Below are 15940 nucleotides of genomic sequence, written 5' to 3'. Positions count from 1 at the left end.
AGAAGAGGCAGTTGTTGATTACCAACATCAACAAGGCCATTGATATTCAGTTCAGACTCCACACATAAGACCTCAGGAGTGGACATGGATGTCAGACATATGTACCATCCTACAAAACTTGGAGGACTGCACCAAGATGGTGAACGGCGATGACACCATAATTATCGTCACCATCCCGCATCTCAGCATTCTGAAAACCTCTCTGCTCACAATTAAAGAGGACGCATTGCAGGCAGAGTACGAGGACATGGATCAAGGAACCATACAGGGGGATTACACTCAGCCCAGCCTCATGTCTTCCCAATGTGGATTGGTAGGCAATGAGGAGGAGGAGGAGGAGGAAGAACAGGAGCTACTTTCATGCGCTATAGACAATACTACAAGCACAGCTGTCATACCGTCTGTTCAGCGGGGATGGCCTGAGGACAGGGAGGAGGATGAGGATGAGGAGGACAGCATGGTCAATCATCCTGTTGGTGAGGACACGGAAGTCTTGCCTGTTAGCAGTCTGGCACACATGGCTGACTTTATGTTGCGCTGCGTTTCACGTGACCCTCGCATTATAAAAATTTTGAGTAACACTCATTACTGGTTGGTGACACTTCTAGACCCACGCTACAAGTAGAACTTTCAATCTCTTCTGCCAGAGGCAGAGAGGTGTACTAAAATGCTGCAGTACCAGAGGGCCATTGTTGCGGAATTACTTCGAAAATTCCCATGTGAGAATGCTGGCAGCAGACGTCAGTTTGTTGTACAACCAAGGAGTCCAAGCGAGAGAGTCAGAAGTACAATCCAGCTCAGGCAGGGGAACAATGGCAAAGTTCTGGGACAGTTTTCTCAGACCCTCCCATTGTACCGGGACAGAGGCAAGGGGTGCTGTCACAAGAAGTGCAATGTTTTTGGAAGATGCACCTTAACATATTTCCTAGCAAAATCTGTTTTGGTTTCATTTTAGTGTGTTTTTTGTTGCACCGGGAAAAATGGCATGAATCTGTGAACTAGGAGTCAAGAATGCTTCCAGGGGTGATCCCCATGATGTTCCTATGTCATTTGAGCAGTGTTTCCATCGTTTTCAGATGTTTTTAGACCTTAAAAGGACCCCAGGGGGGATCATGGTAAAAATACTCGGGTCTCCCATAGACTTACATTGGGCTCGTTGCTCGTGTCGAGTACCTGAATATTCCAATCTGCTCGACCCGAGCAATGAGCACCCGAGCAGTTTAGTGCTCACTCATCACTAATTTGGTGCAAATTGAATGTACAGGTTTGTGCAGATTTGTTCATAAACAAAGTTGTATGGGTTGGATGTTGGAATAGGGCCACTAGACTAAAAAAAATGAATACACACCGCATCGTTGACCTCTCTGGCCATCCCACTCCTCTCTGCCTGCCATCTGGTCCTCTTCTTTCCAGCATGGCACCATGCTTCTCTGGCATCTTCACCATAGGCCAGGACTTTTCGCCACATCCAGACCTTGGTGGTTACTGCCAGTTTTAAGGTCGCAACTTAGTGATGTCAAAACTTGCTGAGCGACCTTAGAATGTGAATTGACCTCCAAGGCCTAAAGACAGCTTTAAGTTCCAGCCTACAATAAAGAGGCCAGAGATGCAGCATGCAATGGTGGAAAGAAGAAAATGGGGTGGCGGGCAGGGAGGTGATAAAATAGGTGAGTATTATTTGCTTTGTTTTCTTTCACCAATACTTACTTTATTCCTTACGTCCCCTGCAGCCTTGATACCCGCTGTCTGGTCCTTATTCTTTCACCGTCGTGACCCGCATCTCCAGCCTCCACTCTGGCCCAGGACTTTGGCCTTGTCCAGGACCCAGAGGCTCTTGCGTGTCATAAGATTGAGATGCTCATCTTAACATCATTACATCGCGACCTTACAATTAACAGTAACCTCTGGGGCCTTGATATGGCCATGAGCCAGAGGAGGACACCATACCGGATCAAGCAAAAGGCCATACCAGACCAAAAAAGATGACCGCATCATGGCAGGTTTGTGCAGGGCAAGAAATAATCCAGAAAAAAGGTGGCCATATGGGCATTATACTATATTTTCACAAAGCGAATCACAAAAAAATCTTGATTTTGGGGGAATTTTAATTTTTTTTGTAATATTTAAGAATTACTGTAATTTTGTATCAAACCAATGTGCCCATATTCAAACATGTGGCCTCGGACGGGTTGCATCAACTTATTGATGGAAACTTGTAATTTTGTACATCTAGGCTTTTTTCTGTTTTACTTAAGACTTCGTCTTGGTTTTAATCTATTTTGCTAGAAATTTGGTCAGAAATTCACAACAATCTCTAGGGTTCACATACTAAAGAAGAAGCTTTTGATATCATCGGTTCTTTTGCATCCCCCTGTGGCTCAGCATGCTGTATGGATGATTTACGTGTATCTTGTATAGCACATGGAATGACTACTCAGGACAGATAATAGTCTCAGGACCCGATGGAGGGCACATAATTACTCTACCGGGAAATACCAATGGGATGTGCATCTGTATAAATGTCAGTGGTAATAAAAGGAAGAGTCACAAGAGAGAGGATGAGGTAGGATTTAATATGGAGCGTTTTTTTGTGATTCAATGTGATCTGTAGTTGTCTATGTAGATAATTATTTTTTATAGCGTGTGACTATTACCGGGGGATATGGGCGCTTGGATTTTCAAGATCAGCACTCTTTTCGTACTTTGCAGCATTTTTTTGTACATCTCAACTTTCATTAATTCATTAATTCATTAATTCCTCTGACCTTGCCTGACCTTGATCTTAAGCAGCATAGATATTACTTGAAGGTGTTATCAGTGTATAGAGGCACTTTACTATGGTCATATCCAAAATTTAGAGGGACCAGGAAAACAAAGACAAGCTAAACTGAAAAAATGGCCATGTCCACCTTTATATTCTGATGGCTTTTTAAGCAGCAGATTGGCATTGTGCTGTTTCCAAGTCCACCACTACAAGTGTATGATTAACACACACTAGACCCAGATCCTTCTCTACTACTGATGTTTAATTTACTATCTCTAGAACCAAATCTTTCATGTTCCCAGAAATCCACAAATAAATGGAGCACAGTAAAATGTTGCACCATGTGTTATGTAGTTTGAGGTGTCACTTTTTTAGAAATTTTTGAGCCTAAGACTGAAGTGGATCTGGTAAAATGTAGGATAAGCCATTCCTGTGTATTCCACATTTTTCTCTAATCCACTTCTGGAGGTAGCTTTAATAACTTCAACAACACTTGCAGCATTTTTTACCTGTTTTTTGTTTTCATTCACTTGTAGCCTATTTTTTATTTTATAGTTTTGAATAATTGCAAAAAAATCATTTGAAATATCATTAGGCTGCAACACAAGCTGTTAAATCTCCGGAATATATGCTGTGCTAACCACCCTTAGGCCATGTTCTCACATTGCGATCTGGTTGCATTTCTCCTATGATTTTGGAAAATCGCTGTAAAATTTTAAACATTTTGCTAAAATGGAAAATCTCAGTAAAAAAGCAGCGTATGAGCATGTCCTTATACTGCTATTGCAGCGCCCCAGAGTCCTGGGCGTTGCAGTACTGTGGCTCCGCCACTATGGGGAGCTATGGTGCGTCCGATGGCACTGAAGGAGTTCATCTGATCAGGTATCACAGACACCAATACATTTCACAGCCGGGCCTCCGGGGGGAGCTAAGGGTGCTATTCATTAGGCCACTCCCCACCATAGTGGGTAAACTGGGGGTCAGGCAGGAAGTTAGATCAGAAAGCTGACTGGATTGGACGAAGCAACACCTAGTGGCAGAGGGTGTTGTGGAGGAAGAGACAGTAGGGTCTCTGTCAGGGGTGGGATCCTGACAGAGGCTTGGCATTGAAAAGAACGTAACAGGTCCGCGCCAGCTCCGGGAAGCGGCGGGACCCAAGAAAGGACTAGAAGCGAGATAGATTGTGCTGAGTGAGAAACGAGATCAAGCAATAGGAGAATTCCAGTAGGGGTCGTGCTGTAAGACCGGAGCAACGCTCTACTGAGGCGCACTACCGGTGGCCGGAACGCCGAGGGAGTATTATAACATTCAGCTTCAAGCAATACTCTAAACAGCGGCAGGACAGTCAGTTTAAGGCGGGCTGTCTAACACATATCACCTATGAAGTCTTGGGAGGCAATTGCGGGAGAGGGGCGTCTCTAGGGTCCCGGAAGAACTCCAGGCCTACCCGACAAACGGGTGCCGTTCTAACTGTAACATCAGGAAGGGACGGACGATTAGAAGAACATCATTTAATCGAGTTGTGAGGGAACTTAAGAAACAGACACAACAGTTGTGGGGTACTTTCCGTAAGCACAGCAGGGAAGGACTACAACACATAGCGCTAAGAAGGAAGGCACCGATTTCCACCTGTGAAGCGAACTCTGGAGGTGCCATTGGACCGGCCGGACTTGCGCAGCCTGGTGAACCGTATTCTGGACTGAGGACTCAGAGATCTCCAGTAAAGAGGTAAAGAGACTGCAACCTGGTGTCCTCGTTATTTACCGTGACCTGCACCCCACAACTGCACCGTTACAACACCACTTATTGCATCCGGACGTCCCCCACTGACTCACAGGGCCACGGACCGGGTCTAGCCACCGTGACAACCCCAGGACTGAGACCTAGTGGCCCGGCTCCGGGTACCCCTGGGCCCTGCGGCGGTGTGGGGGCGCTCCACTATCAGTGAACTCAATCTTAACGCTGTCAAACTATATGGGTGACAATTCTTATGGATTGAGGAGGGGATTTCTACATTCTTATGTTTGTGTTAATTTTTCACGATTACTTTTTCTTTGGGGTTTTTATTCCACTAGGACAATAACACATCTTTACAGATCCCTCTGGCACCTCATCGTCTACCTCATTCCAGTCTCTTATGGAAAAGATGGAGGCTGCAAGTTGAGGGCTTCAAACCTCTCCCTGATATTCGAGACTGGAGATATCTTACTAGGAGCAATAATCCCATTCCATAAAGGCTCCGTACCCCCGACAATCACATTCACGGAGCCTCCCGCTCAAGACACCTGCGCCTGGTAAATATTGTGTCTTCCAGTCTCGGCTTACTTTCTGCTGACAAATTCTCCATATTTATTTTAATGCTGAGGTTACTGTGTGAATGGGGACTACTCTACAAGGATTGAAACACCCTGTCCCTTTGTAGGGTAACCTGTAACTATGGATTGCCAGTCAAGTAACTGGAGGTCTTTGCCCTAGGCCAAGTTATGTTTTTTCTCATACTCGAAAAACAGTCGGTGTTTTCTCTACATGTTGAACCTATTTTTGGTTCATGTGTCACTCTTTACATCCTTGTTGCTATCATTTTTGCCATATAAGTAGAAAACGCCTTAGCTTCTCCCATCCATTAAACAGAAAAATATAGACAGTAGACAAATGACATCCATGTGCCATCCATTTTGCTTTTGAAAATGCCATTGACTTGCATTGGTGAGTTCTACAAGCAACATGGATCAAACTAAGACATGTCTTCCTTCTCAAAGGACTCTTAAAGCAATGCCCTGTTTAAGAAACACTCCAATCAAAGATTTTATTCTCTAAATATATTGCTGTCATCATATTATATAGCCCTGTGTACTTACAATTGCTAATTTTGCCTTTTTACCCAGATAATTCTTCTCTTTCCCAATAGGTCTATGACATCACATGATTAATAACTGACCACCTGAATCCTTCTAAGCTCTATGTAAAAATAAGGAGTCTCATTTCTCTGCATGAGTCATGTCCCTCTTCAACTCCTGACCCAGTTGCTCCCTCTTCCAGCCTGCCAGGGACTTTGCAGTGATGTAGAATTGTAATGATGACTCATGCAGGGAAATGAGACTTCATGTTTCTACATAGAACTTAGAGGGATTCAGTTAGACAGTTTTTAATCACATGATGTCATAGACCTAACGGAAAAGAGAAGAATTAGCTGGGTAGAAGGGTAAAATGAGCAATTGCAAGTACATAGTGCCATATAAAAGGATGACTGCAATATATTAAGAGAATATAAATTTTGATGGAAGTGCTTCTTCAGTACATAGCCATATTTATTTTGTATACTTTGCCCTTAAGATTGATATGCACATATAGAAGTAGGCCCAAAAAATGACTAGTGTTGACTCAAATTGGCTCCATGCTAGGTTGGAGCAGATTATAAATGATAGTAACTTAATATGTCTCAGGATCAGATGGTGTGTTCATGTTACTACTGGTAACTGCAAATAACTGTGCCTCAAGTCCGTTCTCTAACCACCTACCTCTACCTAAGTTCTAATGTGTATATGTCTCAACTCAGATGTCTAACCTTGAAGCTCTGTGTCCTAACTCTAATGTGTAACTATTTTGTGCCCAATTCTGAAGTGTAACCATGAAGCTCTGTGCTCAGATCTAATGTGTAACTGCCAAGCTGTGCCAACATTCTGATGTGAAAATGTCAACCTCTTTCCCTTAGCTCTGATGTGTAGCCACAAATCGTTGTGCCCTAACTCTGATTTGTAACTGCCTAATGCTGCCTAAATTCTAATTTGTATATGTGAACCTCTGTCTCTCAGCTTTGATGTGTAACCTCCAAAGCTCTGTGCCATAACTCCAATGTGTAACCACCACCAAGTTCTGTGACTGTGATGTGTAACCACCAAGCTCTGTCTCAAATATGATGTGTAACCATCAAGCTCTGTGTCTCAAATATGATGTGTAATCACCACCAAGTTCTGTGACTAACTGTGATGTGTAACCACCAAGCTCTGTGTCTCAAATATGATGTGTAACCATCAAGCTCTATGTCTCAAATATGATGTGTAACCACCAAGTTCTGCTCAAGTTTGATATGTAAATGTCAACCTCTGCCACTCAGCTCTCATTTGTAACCACCAAACTCTGCGCCCTAACTCTGATGTGTAACCACTAAGTTTTGTGCCTCAACTACAATGTGTAACCACTAAGCCCTATTTTTGATTCTGTTGTATATCCAAGAAGTATTGTTTCTCCTTGCGGAGATTGACATGCTAAGCATGCAGAGATGAGGAGACTTAAAGCTGCAATGCTCCACTGGGAAGTATGCAGTACCCTGAAGCACAGTATCTGCAAATTGAGATTCTGGTTTGGCTTTTATCCTAAGTCATGTGACAAGGCTCGTTAAAGGGTCGACATTGATTTTAAGGATTACTACTTCCAATAGGTGGCACTAGAGTTCTAGTTCTCTTACTCTCTGAAGAGACAATTTGCATGATTCTGTTGTGTAACTCTCAAGCCTTGTCCATACTGCTTTCTGCCAATTACCTCTACCAGTTGAACACTGCTGTGTACGAATGAGTACTTCACCATGTTTGAGTGGGTCACAGAGTTGAAGATCACAGGCCATGCACTTGAAATTGACCCCCTTGCATGTGTTTGCATGCTGCCCTCTCCAAAGTGGTCTATGACATAATAGTTGTAAAAAGTGTGTGACTTTAGTCTCAAAAAGGTAGTACTCCTTTAAATACCTACCTATTGTACATGCATAATGTTGACTCTTGGTACAATGAGGGATTTTTTCAAAAGTTGTCCAATATCACCCCTTCAGAGAGCAGGTTTTATTTTTTGAAAATCTCTAGACATCTCTGATTAATGAGGCCCAATGTCTTTTACATTGTGTGCCTTAGCACAATTACATACAACTAACTGATGAAAGTCTAAATGGTCAGAACTTCCACAAAACTAGTTCTGATAATGGTGTTTAAGATGAAAAAAATAAATTCTGATCAATAAGGCTGAAGTTTCATCCTTCTTTTCGTTTTTACATCTTAGGTTTTTATTTGAAACTTTCCAGCAGTTCCAAGCTTTGAGGTTTGCAGTGGAAGAAATAAATAAGAATCCAGAAGTTCTCCCAAATATCACCTTGGGTTTTGTGGCCTATGATTCCTGTTCTGCCTTAAATAAGGAGTTGGAAGGAACCCTAGGAATGATCACCGGCCAAGATCAAGCAATACCTAATTATTTATGGTTGGGAAGACCACCAATGGCTGCAATCCTTGGACACTCAATGTCCACCTACTCCATTCTGATGGCTCATGTTCTCGGCCTTTATAGATATCCACAGGTAAATGTGAGAAAAGTGCCTATATTTCATTCCAAAAGTTTTTTTTTTTGAACTTTTAGAACACAAGCAGATTTTAATGTATTAGTACTTTTCAAAATATTGACTTTTGATTGCCGAACATCCAATGATCTGATGGATAGCAATGCTATATGTTGCAATCACCTCAGCTCCCATTATACACCCCAACAGGTTCTCTGACACTGAGTGAGGATTGGGTGGTGGTAGGAAAGATTTTGAGAACTAACCAAAAAAAAACTGCTTTGGTTAGATCCATGGAGTGCTTCTGCTTCCAAAGATATATTCATCTGATTGCCAGTATTTTAGAAAAGTTCTCTGCCTGGCCTCAGCTGTAGCCTGTCTCAGCTATAAGAACATGACAACCCATCAGTCACTTGGCACAAAGCACATGAAATAGTTCAATTCCTTGAAACATGGTCCAAGTACGGACTGTAACTTCCAGTCTGGCCTTGAGTCCCTTAACCCAAATGCAACACCCTCATGGGCATACATGGGGCTGTTGAGTTCGGGTCAGAAAATTAAAATAAGTCCTGAGGTGATAGTCCGTAATTAAGCTGTGCTTCAGGGACATCTTAATTCGGCCTTAATAGCAGTGATTGCAAGTGTGGGAGTAATTACTACGTTGACTGCTAAATGACCAACGATCATCAGTTGTGATGGCCAGGTCAGGTTTCAGGTGCGACTTAAGCTTAAAGAGAACTAAATAAAGGGTCGTCCACTCTCGGAAAATCCTAGAATCTGAGTGCTGTTTGCTATAAGAAAATAAACAAACTGTGTTTTACTCATTTTTCCTGCTGACTCTCCACTGCTACTCCCAGTGTCTGTAATTGGTGCTAATTCCACATTGACAATGTGGTGCCCCAGGGTCTTGGTCATCACAGTAATGTCGCTTTCCTCTTGGGGAGAGTGATGCTACGTTTGGAGGCAAGAAAGGATAACTGTCCCCAGGTACCACAAGCATGCAACACACTCCAGGCCACCAGGGGGAGCTTTTGATCCTATTTACTAGGTGAGTCCCCACATATATATAACTGGTAGTCTGTAGGGAAAGTCAGTTAGTTCCAGACAGCCATCTGAGGAGGATAGAGGGTTCACGGAGCTGTGCATGCCCTAAGAGCTGCAGCTCCCAGAAAGAGACATTTTAGAAAGCAGAATACATTGCAGTGAGCGTGCAGGAAAGCAAAGCATTGGAGAGGATACCAGAAGGGGACCAGCCCCGAGCAGGCTGCCTCCTTCTATGGCATAGATAACCGGTAGCCGGATCACCGAGGTAGTAAGGACCTCTACGCTTTACTTCAGAGACCGGCAGGACAGCTGATTGCACATTACCTGTCCGCACCTACACCCAGGAGGCACGGTGGCACCCCACAGAGCCGGGTTATCTAAGAGACCCTATAAACAGGCTCAAGTCACCAGTCATACAGGTTTGTCCTATTCTATACGGGGGACAGAGAGAGAGAAACACCACATCTGTGAGGACCTTACGAGAGGCTTAGCAGTAAGGGACTACACCACTACAGCGTAAGGGAAGGCTATTGATTTCCACCTGGACAACGGGACTCTGGACTTGCCTCCAAACCGTCCTGCCCTGAGATCTGGTGCTCTGGACTGTGGCTGCTGAAACCAACAGTAAACAAGGTAAAGAGACTGCAATCTTGTGTCCTTGTTCTTCACTGCACCTCTCACCATTCTACCATCTACACACTGGGAAGCCCTGGGGATATACTTCACCTGTGGGAAGGTATACCATCTAGCTGCCAAAAACATCACCCCAGCAGACCCCTTAAAGCAGTGTTGGTCACCCTGACCGAATATCACAGGTGGCGTCACGAACATAAACTTTATTCCCTTTAAAGACCTTTCCCTTTTACATGGGCGCCCTGGGCCATGGACCGGGTCGCAGCCACCTTGACATCCCCCTGTGAACACCGAACCCAATACCGAGAACCCCACGGCCCTGGCGGGTAACTCAACAACATGACAGCCAACCAGTGAGTATAGCAGCTTTGAGAAGGATTTTGCGCCTCCACAGTCATGGTCACTGAGGTCAGAGATTTGGTTGCCATGGTGTCATTGTACCATCAAGTCTGCAGTCAATAATGAACAATGGGAGCAGCACTGCAGAATCAGCGGTAGAACTGAGGATGGTGAGTAAATCACGTAAATCGTGGTCTGTTGTTTTTATGACAAACTTTACCCCTAGCCAGGATTTTCTGAAAGGGGACAACCTCCTTTAAACAAAAGTCTAAGAATACCTTTGAAGCCTTTGAAACAGATCTAATAAACAAGACGTTGTACTTTTGTCCTACACATATGAGGACCCAAGTGCACAAAGTGGTAAGCCTAAGCTCAACAATTGTTTAGGTCTTCCTTGGTAAACCCTGCCTCATGGAGCCACCTTGATCTTAAATAATTAGCCCAGCATTCATAACCATGTTCACTGCTCATTGCTGAATTTTTACACATGCGCCATGGAAGGCCATATTCTCCTTGCTTTGGGCACCAGGATCATGACACCAGGATGCTTCAGATGTGCAGTACATCACTGATCTTCTCACATGTACATCCCTGTACTGCTCATTTGTGTCCCGAGAATCCAGAATTCAAAAGGAGGAGACTGCTCTGTAGAATATGTGTTAAAAGAGCGATTTCTCATTTATTAGACCTGTCTGAGTATCATTAGGGAATAGACTAGGTGTTTCTCTTAGTTGTAATCAGATTTCATAATGTTTTTTCTCCACTGCAATCTTGTAGATAAGTCATTATGCTACGAGTTCTCTACTGAGCGACCGGAAACAATTCCCTTCCTTCTTCAGGACTGTACCCAGTGATACCTTTCAATCAAAAGGATTGGCTCAACTAGTCTTGCATTTTGGATGGACATGGCTGGGGCTTGTGGCAATGGGAAATGACTATGGCCAACTAGGGATTCAAGTGATTACACAAGAGGTTCTAAAAGCTGGAGCTTGTGTGGCCTTTACAGAATATATTCTACTAGATCGGGCAGACCAAAATGCTCCCCACATCACTCGTATCATACAGCAGTCCACAGCCCAGGTTATAATTGTGTTTTCCATTGATATCTATTTAATCCCAATTTTAGATGAGATGATCAAACTGAATGTCAGTGGAAAGATCTTTGTAGCAAGTGAAGCTTGGTCCATCTCCTCCATTCTTCTGGTTGAGAAGTACGCTCCTCTACTCTCTGGATCTTTAGGGTTTGCCTTTCACAGTTCAACAATCCCAGGATTTAAGGAGTATCTGAAAAAAACTCATCCATTTTATACTCCGGGGGAAACAGTAACTAGATTATTCTGGGAAAAAACATTTGGATGTACATTTTTGGGCAATAATGATCCAATTTATAATGATTCTTCAAAAATCTGTTCTGGGAATGAGAACTTAGAGACTGTTGAGAATGTCTATACTGATGCCTCTAGTTTGAGAACGTCCTATAACATATACATGTCTGCTCACGTCATTGCTAAATCCTTACACGACCTTCAGTCATGTCGAGAGAATAACGGACCTTTCCGTAATGGAGGTTGTGCGAATCTACATAATTTCACACCTTGGCAGGTACAGTAAAATAGCAAATTTAATATGACATCATTATGTAGACCTTGGGCCCAATCCCTTATTGCATTTTTGCCTTTTTTGGGTTAGTTTTTGGAATTTTTCTCCTATTTTTTCATTTTGGCCTTATTCATCTTATAATGTGTGAGTTTTCTTAAGTATTTTATATAGTGTTCAACTTTTAGTTTTTGAGGTTTTTTTTTATTTTTGCTGGGTTTGGCTGGGTTTGGCTGGGTTTGGTTTTTCAAGGTCTTTTCAACTGATTCCATTAATTTCAACTTTTTAAAAAGTCAATAAATTTTGGCACAAAAATATTTAGTCTCACCTCACTCTGGAATGATTTTGTGTGTGTCAGATATTTTCATACAAATTTTGAAATATTTTAACAGAACAAGTGACTGTTTGTGTTAAAGAGTCACAAAACAGGTTAAGGTAAAAGAAAATAAATTCTTGAACCACAGGAGCCATTTTGAAGAATTTGGCACAAAAAAACATCAATGAATAACCCCAAAATAGAAAAAGAAATGTAAGTAATAAATTTAGATTTTTTTATCTACATTTTTTTGGAATCTGGTGTAAGTTTTTCAGAAATTTTTGATTTTTGGAAAACCTTACTTTGCTTACTGTTAGTTGTAAGAAAATGTATAGACCCTGGCTGTGCAAAATTGCAGCAGTGGCGGAGTCAAACTCTAATTTAGCTTTTCTGTATGATTTTAAGACTTAATATCTAGCTATAATATCTATTACTCATTCAGATGTCAGTGAATTTTCACAATTATGTGGCCACAAGGGGATAACTGGACAGATCCTTGGCCTGCGTTGATCTTTATGGCCATTCTGGACAGTATTGAAAAACTGTACTTGAGGGACCCAAGATTGTAAGGGATATTGCCACTTCTTCCTCAATCAAGACAACAAAGGATATTTTCATTTTTCACTTCCCAACCCTAAAACCGCAGGACAGATATAATAAATTCCTTCCTGTATTGTAATTATGGATATTATCCATTTACAGCCCTAGGTTACCAGAGATGGTAGATGGTACTTTATTTTTTAATAAATCAGGAATAAAATGCATACACATGAGTTTGCGTCAAATTGTCTTAAAAAATGTCCCTCACCATTTTAAACATTGTAGAAGATCGCATTAACCAGAAAAGTATTACTTGAATTTGGGCCCAGACAGGCAGGCCTTCTCACATTGCCTTGTAGCTCTCACATTACATAGAATAGCATAGCCAATCAGAAAAAACTATCAGCCTGTATAAAAGTCGAGGCAGGAAATGCAGCAGTCATTTTGTGGGTGAATCTGGAAAAGTGTCCCGTACAGTCCTAGGAGACCTCAGGGTGTAATATACATTTTTTTTTCAGGGCGTTCGGAATGCTTGCAGTTTGCCTCAAATTGTATTTTGGGGAATAATTTTTCAAAGTTAGCAAACTTAAATATCAAAAGATTCACTCATCTCTAGAAATGACCTCTTAGCCACCAAATTTTGGAAATTTACCTCAAAACTCCCCTAGACAATCGGAGCGATCAGATTTAACCATAGATTGTGAGTATTAATACATACAGTACAGACCAAAAGTTTGACTGCCTCTTGAAGCTCATCAAGAGAATGCCAAAAGTGTGCAAAGCAGTCATCAAAGCAAAAGGTGGCTACTTTGAAGAACCTAGAATATAAGACATATTTTCTGTTGTTTCACAGTTTTTTGTTAAGTATATAATTCCACATGTGTTAATTCATAGTTTTGTTGCCTTCAGTGTGAATGTACAATTTTCATAGTCATGAAAATACAGAAAAATCTTTAAATGAGAAGGTGTGTCCAAACTTTTGGTCTGTACTGTATATGGCACAACACTTTTTAGTACAGACTACTAATTATGTAGAACTCTTTGTCCACCTGATCACCTGTCATACATAAAAGAATACAATTAGTTCTCTGAATCTTCCTTCCCTTTCTTCTCTCTGAAATCTCTATGTCAATCAGCCATTTTTTTCATATTTCTTTCATAGTCATTCCCTTGTTCCCTTTTTGTACCTTCTTAAAGCAGATTTCACAAAGGAAATGGCATGCCATATAGACATTGGACTTAATGATGCCAGTGTACCCACTTTGAAAATCCATGTTATAATGGCTGTATAATCCTTTATACTAGTTTTTCCATTTGATAATTAATTATGCAAAAGATTGGATTTTCAAAATAAGTACATCCGCCTCATCGGTCTAAATTATCTATTTAGATTGGCAATTTTATGACCGTTCCACTTAAAATGTGAATTTCGGTCAGCAAAACATTGCTGCAACTGTAACCCAAGCTGTGATCGCTTGGAATCAGGTTGTTCTTTGTTAGGACTAATAAGATTTTTCCCACTTTATAAATTCAATTTAAGACATGAAGGGTTTTTTTTTTTGGTCTTCTCAAATTTACAGCTAACACATTACGTCCAGAATGTCAAAGTGAGGTTAAATGATGGAATAGAGGTGTTCTTTGATAAAAATGGAGATCCTCCCGCTGTATATGACATCGTTAACTGGCAGCAGGATGATAATGGGGTCATGAAGCAAGTCAAGGTTGGACAGTATGATTCGGCAGTCAAGAGTCCAGACATCTTCACGCTAAACAGCAGTGCCATACAATGGATATATAGGCAAGAACAGGTACGTATGAAAGAGAGGGTATAAAATAGAGAATTTAAGAAAAATTATCACTGATGCAAAATCACCAGAAGCCATAAAATACCTATAAGGCACTTAAAGAGGATAGTTATATGAGAAAACCTTTCTAAATGTCACAAGATTGAGATCATTGTCTGGTGTCTGAGATGTCCTCTGCTGCCGAGAATAAGGGGCTTGAAATCCCCATCGTTAGCTAGAGTCCAATATGAGCTCGTACTATGCCTCTTAACAGAGATGATTGGAGCCATTAGGAACTTCCTAAAAACCAGGGGCGTAACAATAGTGGTCTTAGATGTCACAATCGGGTTCATGCAGGCGTGGATAAGGGCCCGCCGAGGCCACACAAGCTTCAACTGGATGTGCGTCCTCGGAAAGCATTACAAGCTGTCAGCCAATCAGAAGCCAGCAGCTAATGTTGGCATGCACATGATTGGGGGAGAATGGCAGTGACATCATGCGTTTTCGTCACTTGCACTCTTGAGTCAGTTGCCAGCTTCAGATGAGCATGTCACGCAGTGGGGGAGCGGAGGGAAGGGGAGTATAATTGTTCTTTTTTTCTATGCATTAAAGACCAGTGGCAGAACAGGGCACATATAACAGGATGGGGGATATATATATAGCAGGAATGGGCCCAGTTAAAGGGACACATATACCAGGATGGCGCCCAGGAAAGATAAGGGATATATACAGTATATACCAGGATGGGATAGATATATATATATATATATATATATATATATATACTAGATGGTAGCCCGATTCTAATGCATCGGGTATTCTAGAATATGTATGTAGTTTAATTATGAAGATTTTAGAATACACAGGATTCGGCCAGCCGCAACCAATTAGCGAAGCGTGGTTCAAATCCCGCACCAATTTGCGGCTGGACTGCGCCTCTTGCTGATTGTTCACGGCCGGCCATGTAGTATATAACAGCCCACGTAGTAAATAGCACAGCCACGTAGTATATTGCACAGCCAAGTAATATATTGCACAGCCACGTAGTATATAGCACAGCCACATAGTATATAGCACAGCCACATAGTATATAGCACAGCCCACGGAGTATATATCACAGCCCATGGAATATATAGCACAGCCACGTAGTATATAACACAGCCCACGGAGTATATAGCACAGCCACGTAGTATATAGCACAGCCCACGGAGTGTATAACAGCCCACATAGCATATAACACAGTCACATAGTTTATAACAGCCCACGTAGCATATAACACAGCTCACATAGTATATAACAGCCCACGCACGCAGTATATAACACAGCCCACGTTGTGTATAACACAACCCACGTAGTGTATAACACAGCCCACATAGTGTATAACACAGGCCACGTAGTGTATAACACAGGCCACATAGTACATTGCACAGCCCATGTAGTATATAACACAGCCCACGCAGTATATTGCACAGCCCACATAGTACATTGCACAGCCCATGTAGTACATTGCACAGCCCACATAGTATATTGCACAGCCCACGTAGTATATAGCACAGCCCGCGTAGTATATTGCACAGCCCACATAGTATATTGCACAGCCCATGTAG

General features: G+C 42.0%; 1 protein-coding gene across 1 annotated transcript in view; it reads left to right on the top strand.

Annotated features, from left to right (window-relative positions):
- LOC143774795 (extracellular calcium-sensing receptor-like) overlaps positions 1-15940 on the top strand; it is a 72211-nt gene that overhangs the window by 37464 nt on the left and 18807 nt on the right. Inside the window, exons 2-5 of the mRNA XM_077262563.1 lie at positions 4896-5058; positions 7811-8102; positions 10875-11699; positions 14130-14357. Of these exons, the coding sequence (XP_077118678.1) occupies positions 4896-5058; positions 7811-8102; positions 10875-11699; positions 14130-14357 (1508 nt within the window). The remainder of the gene's footprint in view (positions 1-4895; positions 5059-7810; positions 8103-10874; positions 11700-14129; positions 14358-15940) is intronic.

The sequence above is a fragment of the Ranitomeya variabilis genome, chromosome 5 (genome assembly GCF_051348905.1).
Source record: "Ranitomeya variabilis isolate aRanVar5 chromosome 5, aRanVar5.hap1, whole genome shotgun sequence".
In the NCBI taxonomy this organism is placed as follows: domain Eukaryota; kingdom Metazoa; phylum Chordata; class Amphibia; order Anura; family Dendrobatidae; genus Ranitomeya; species Ranitomeya variabilis.
Note: the sequence above shows the minus strand (reverse complement) of the source record. Positions and strands in the feature narration are given on the sequence as shown.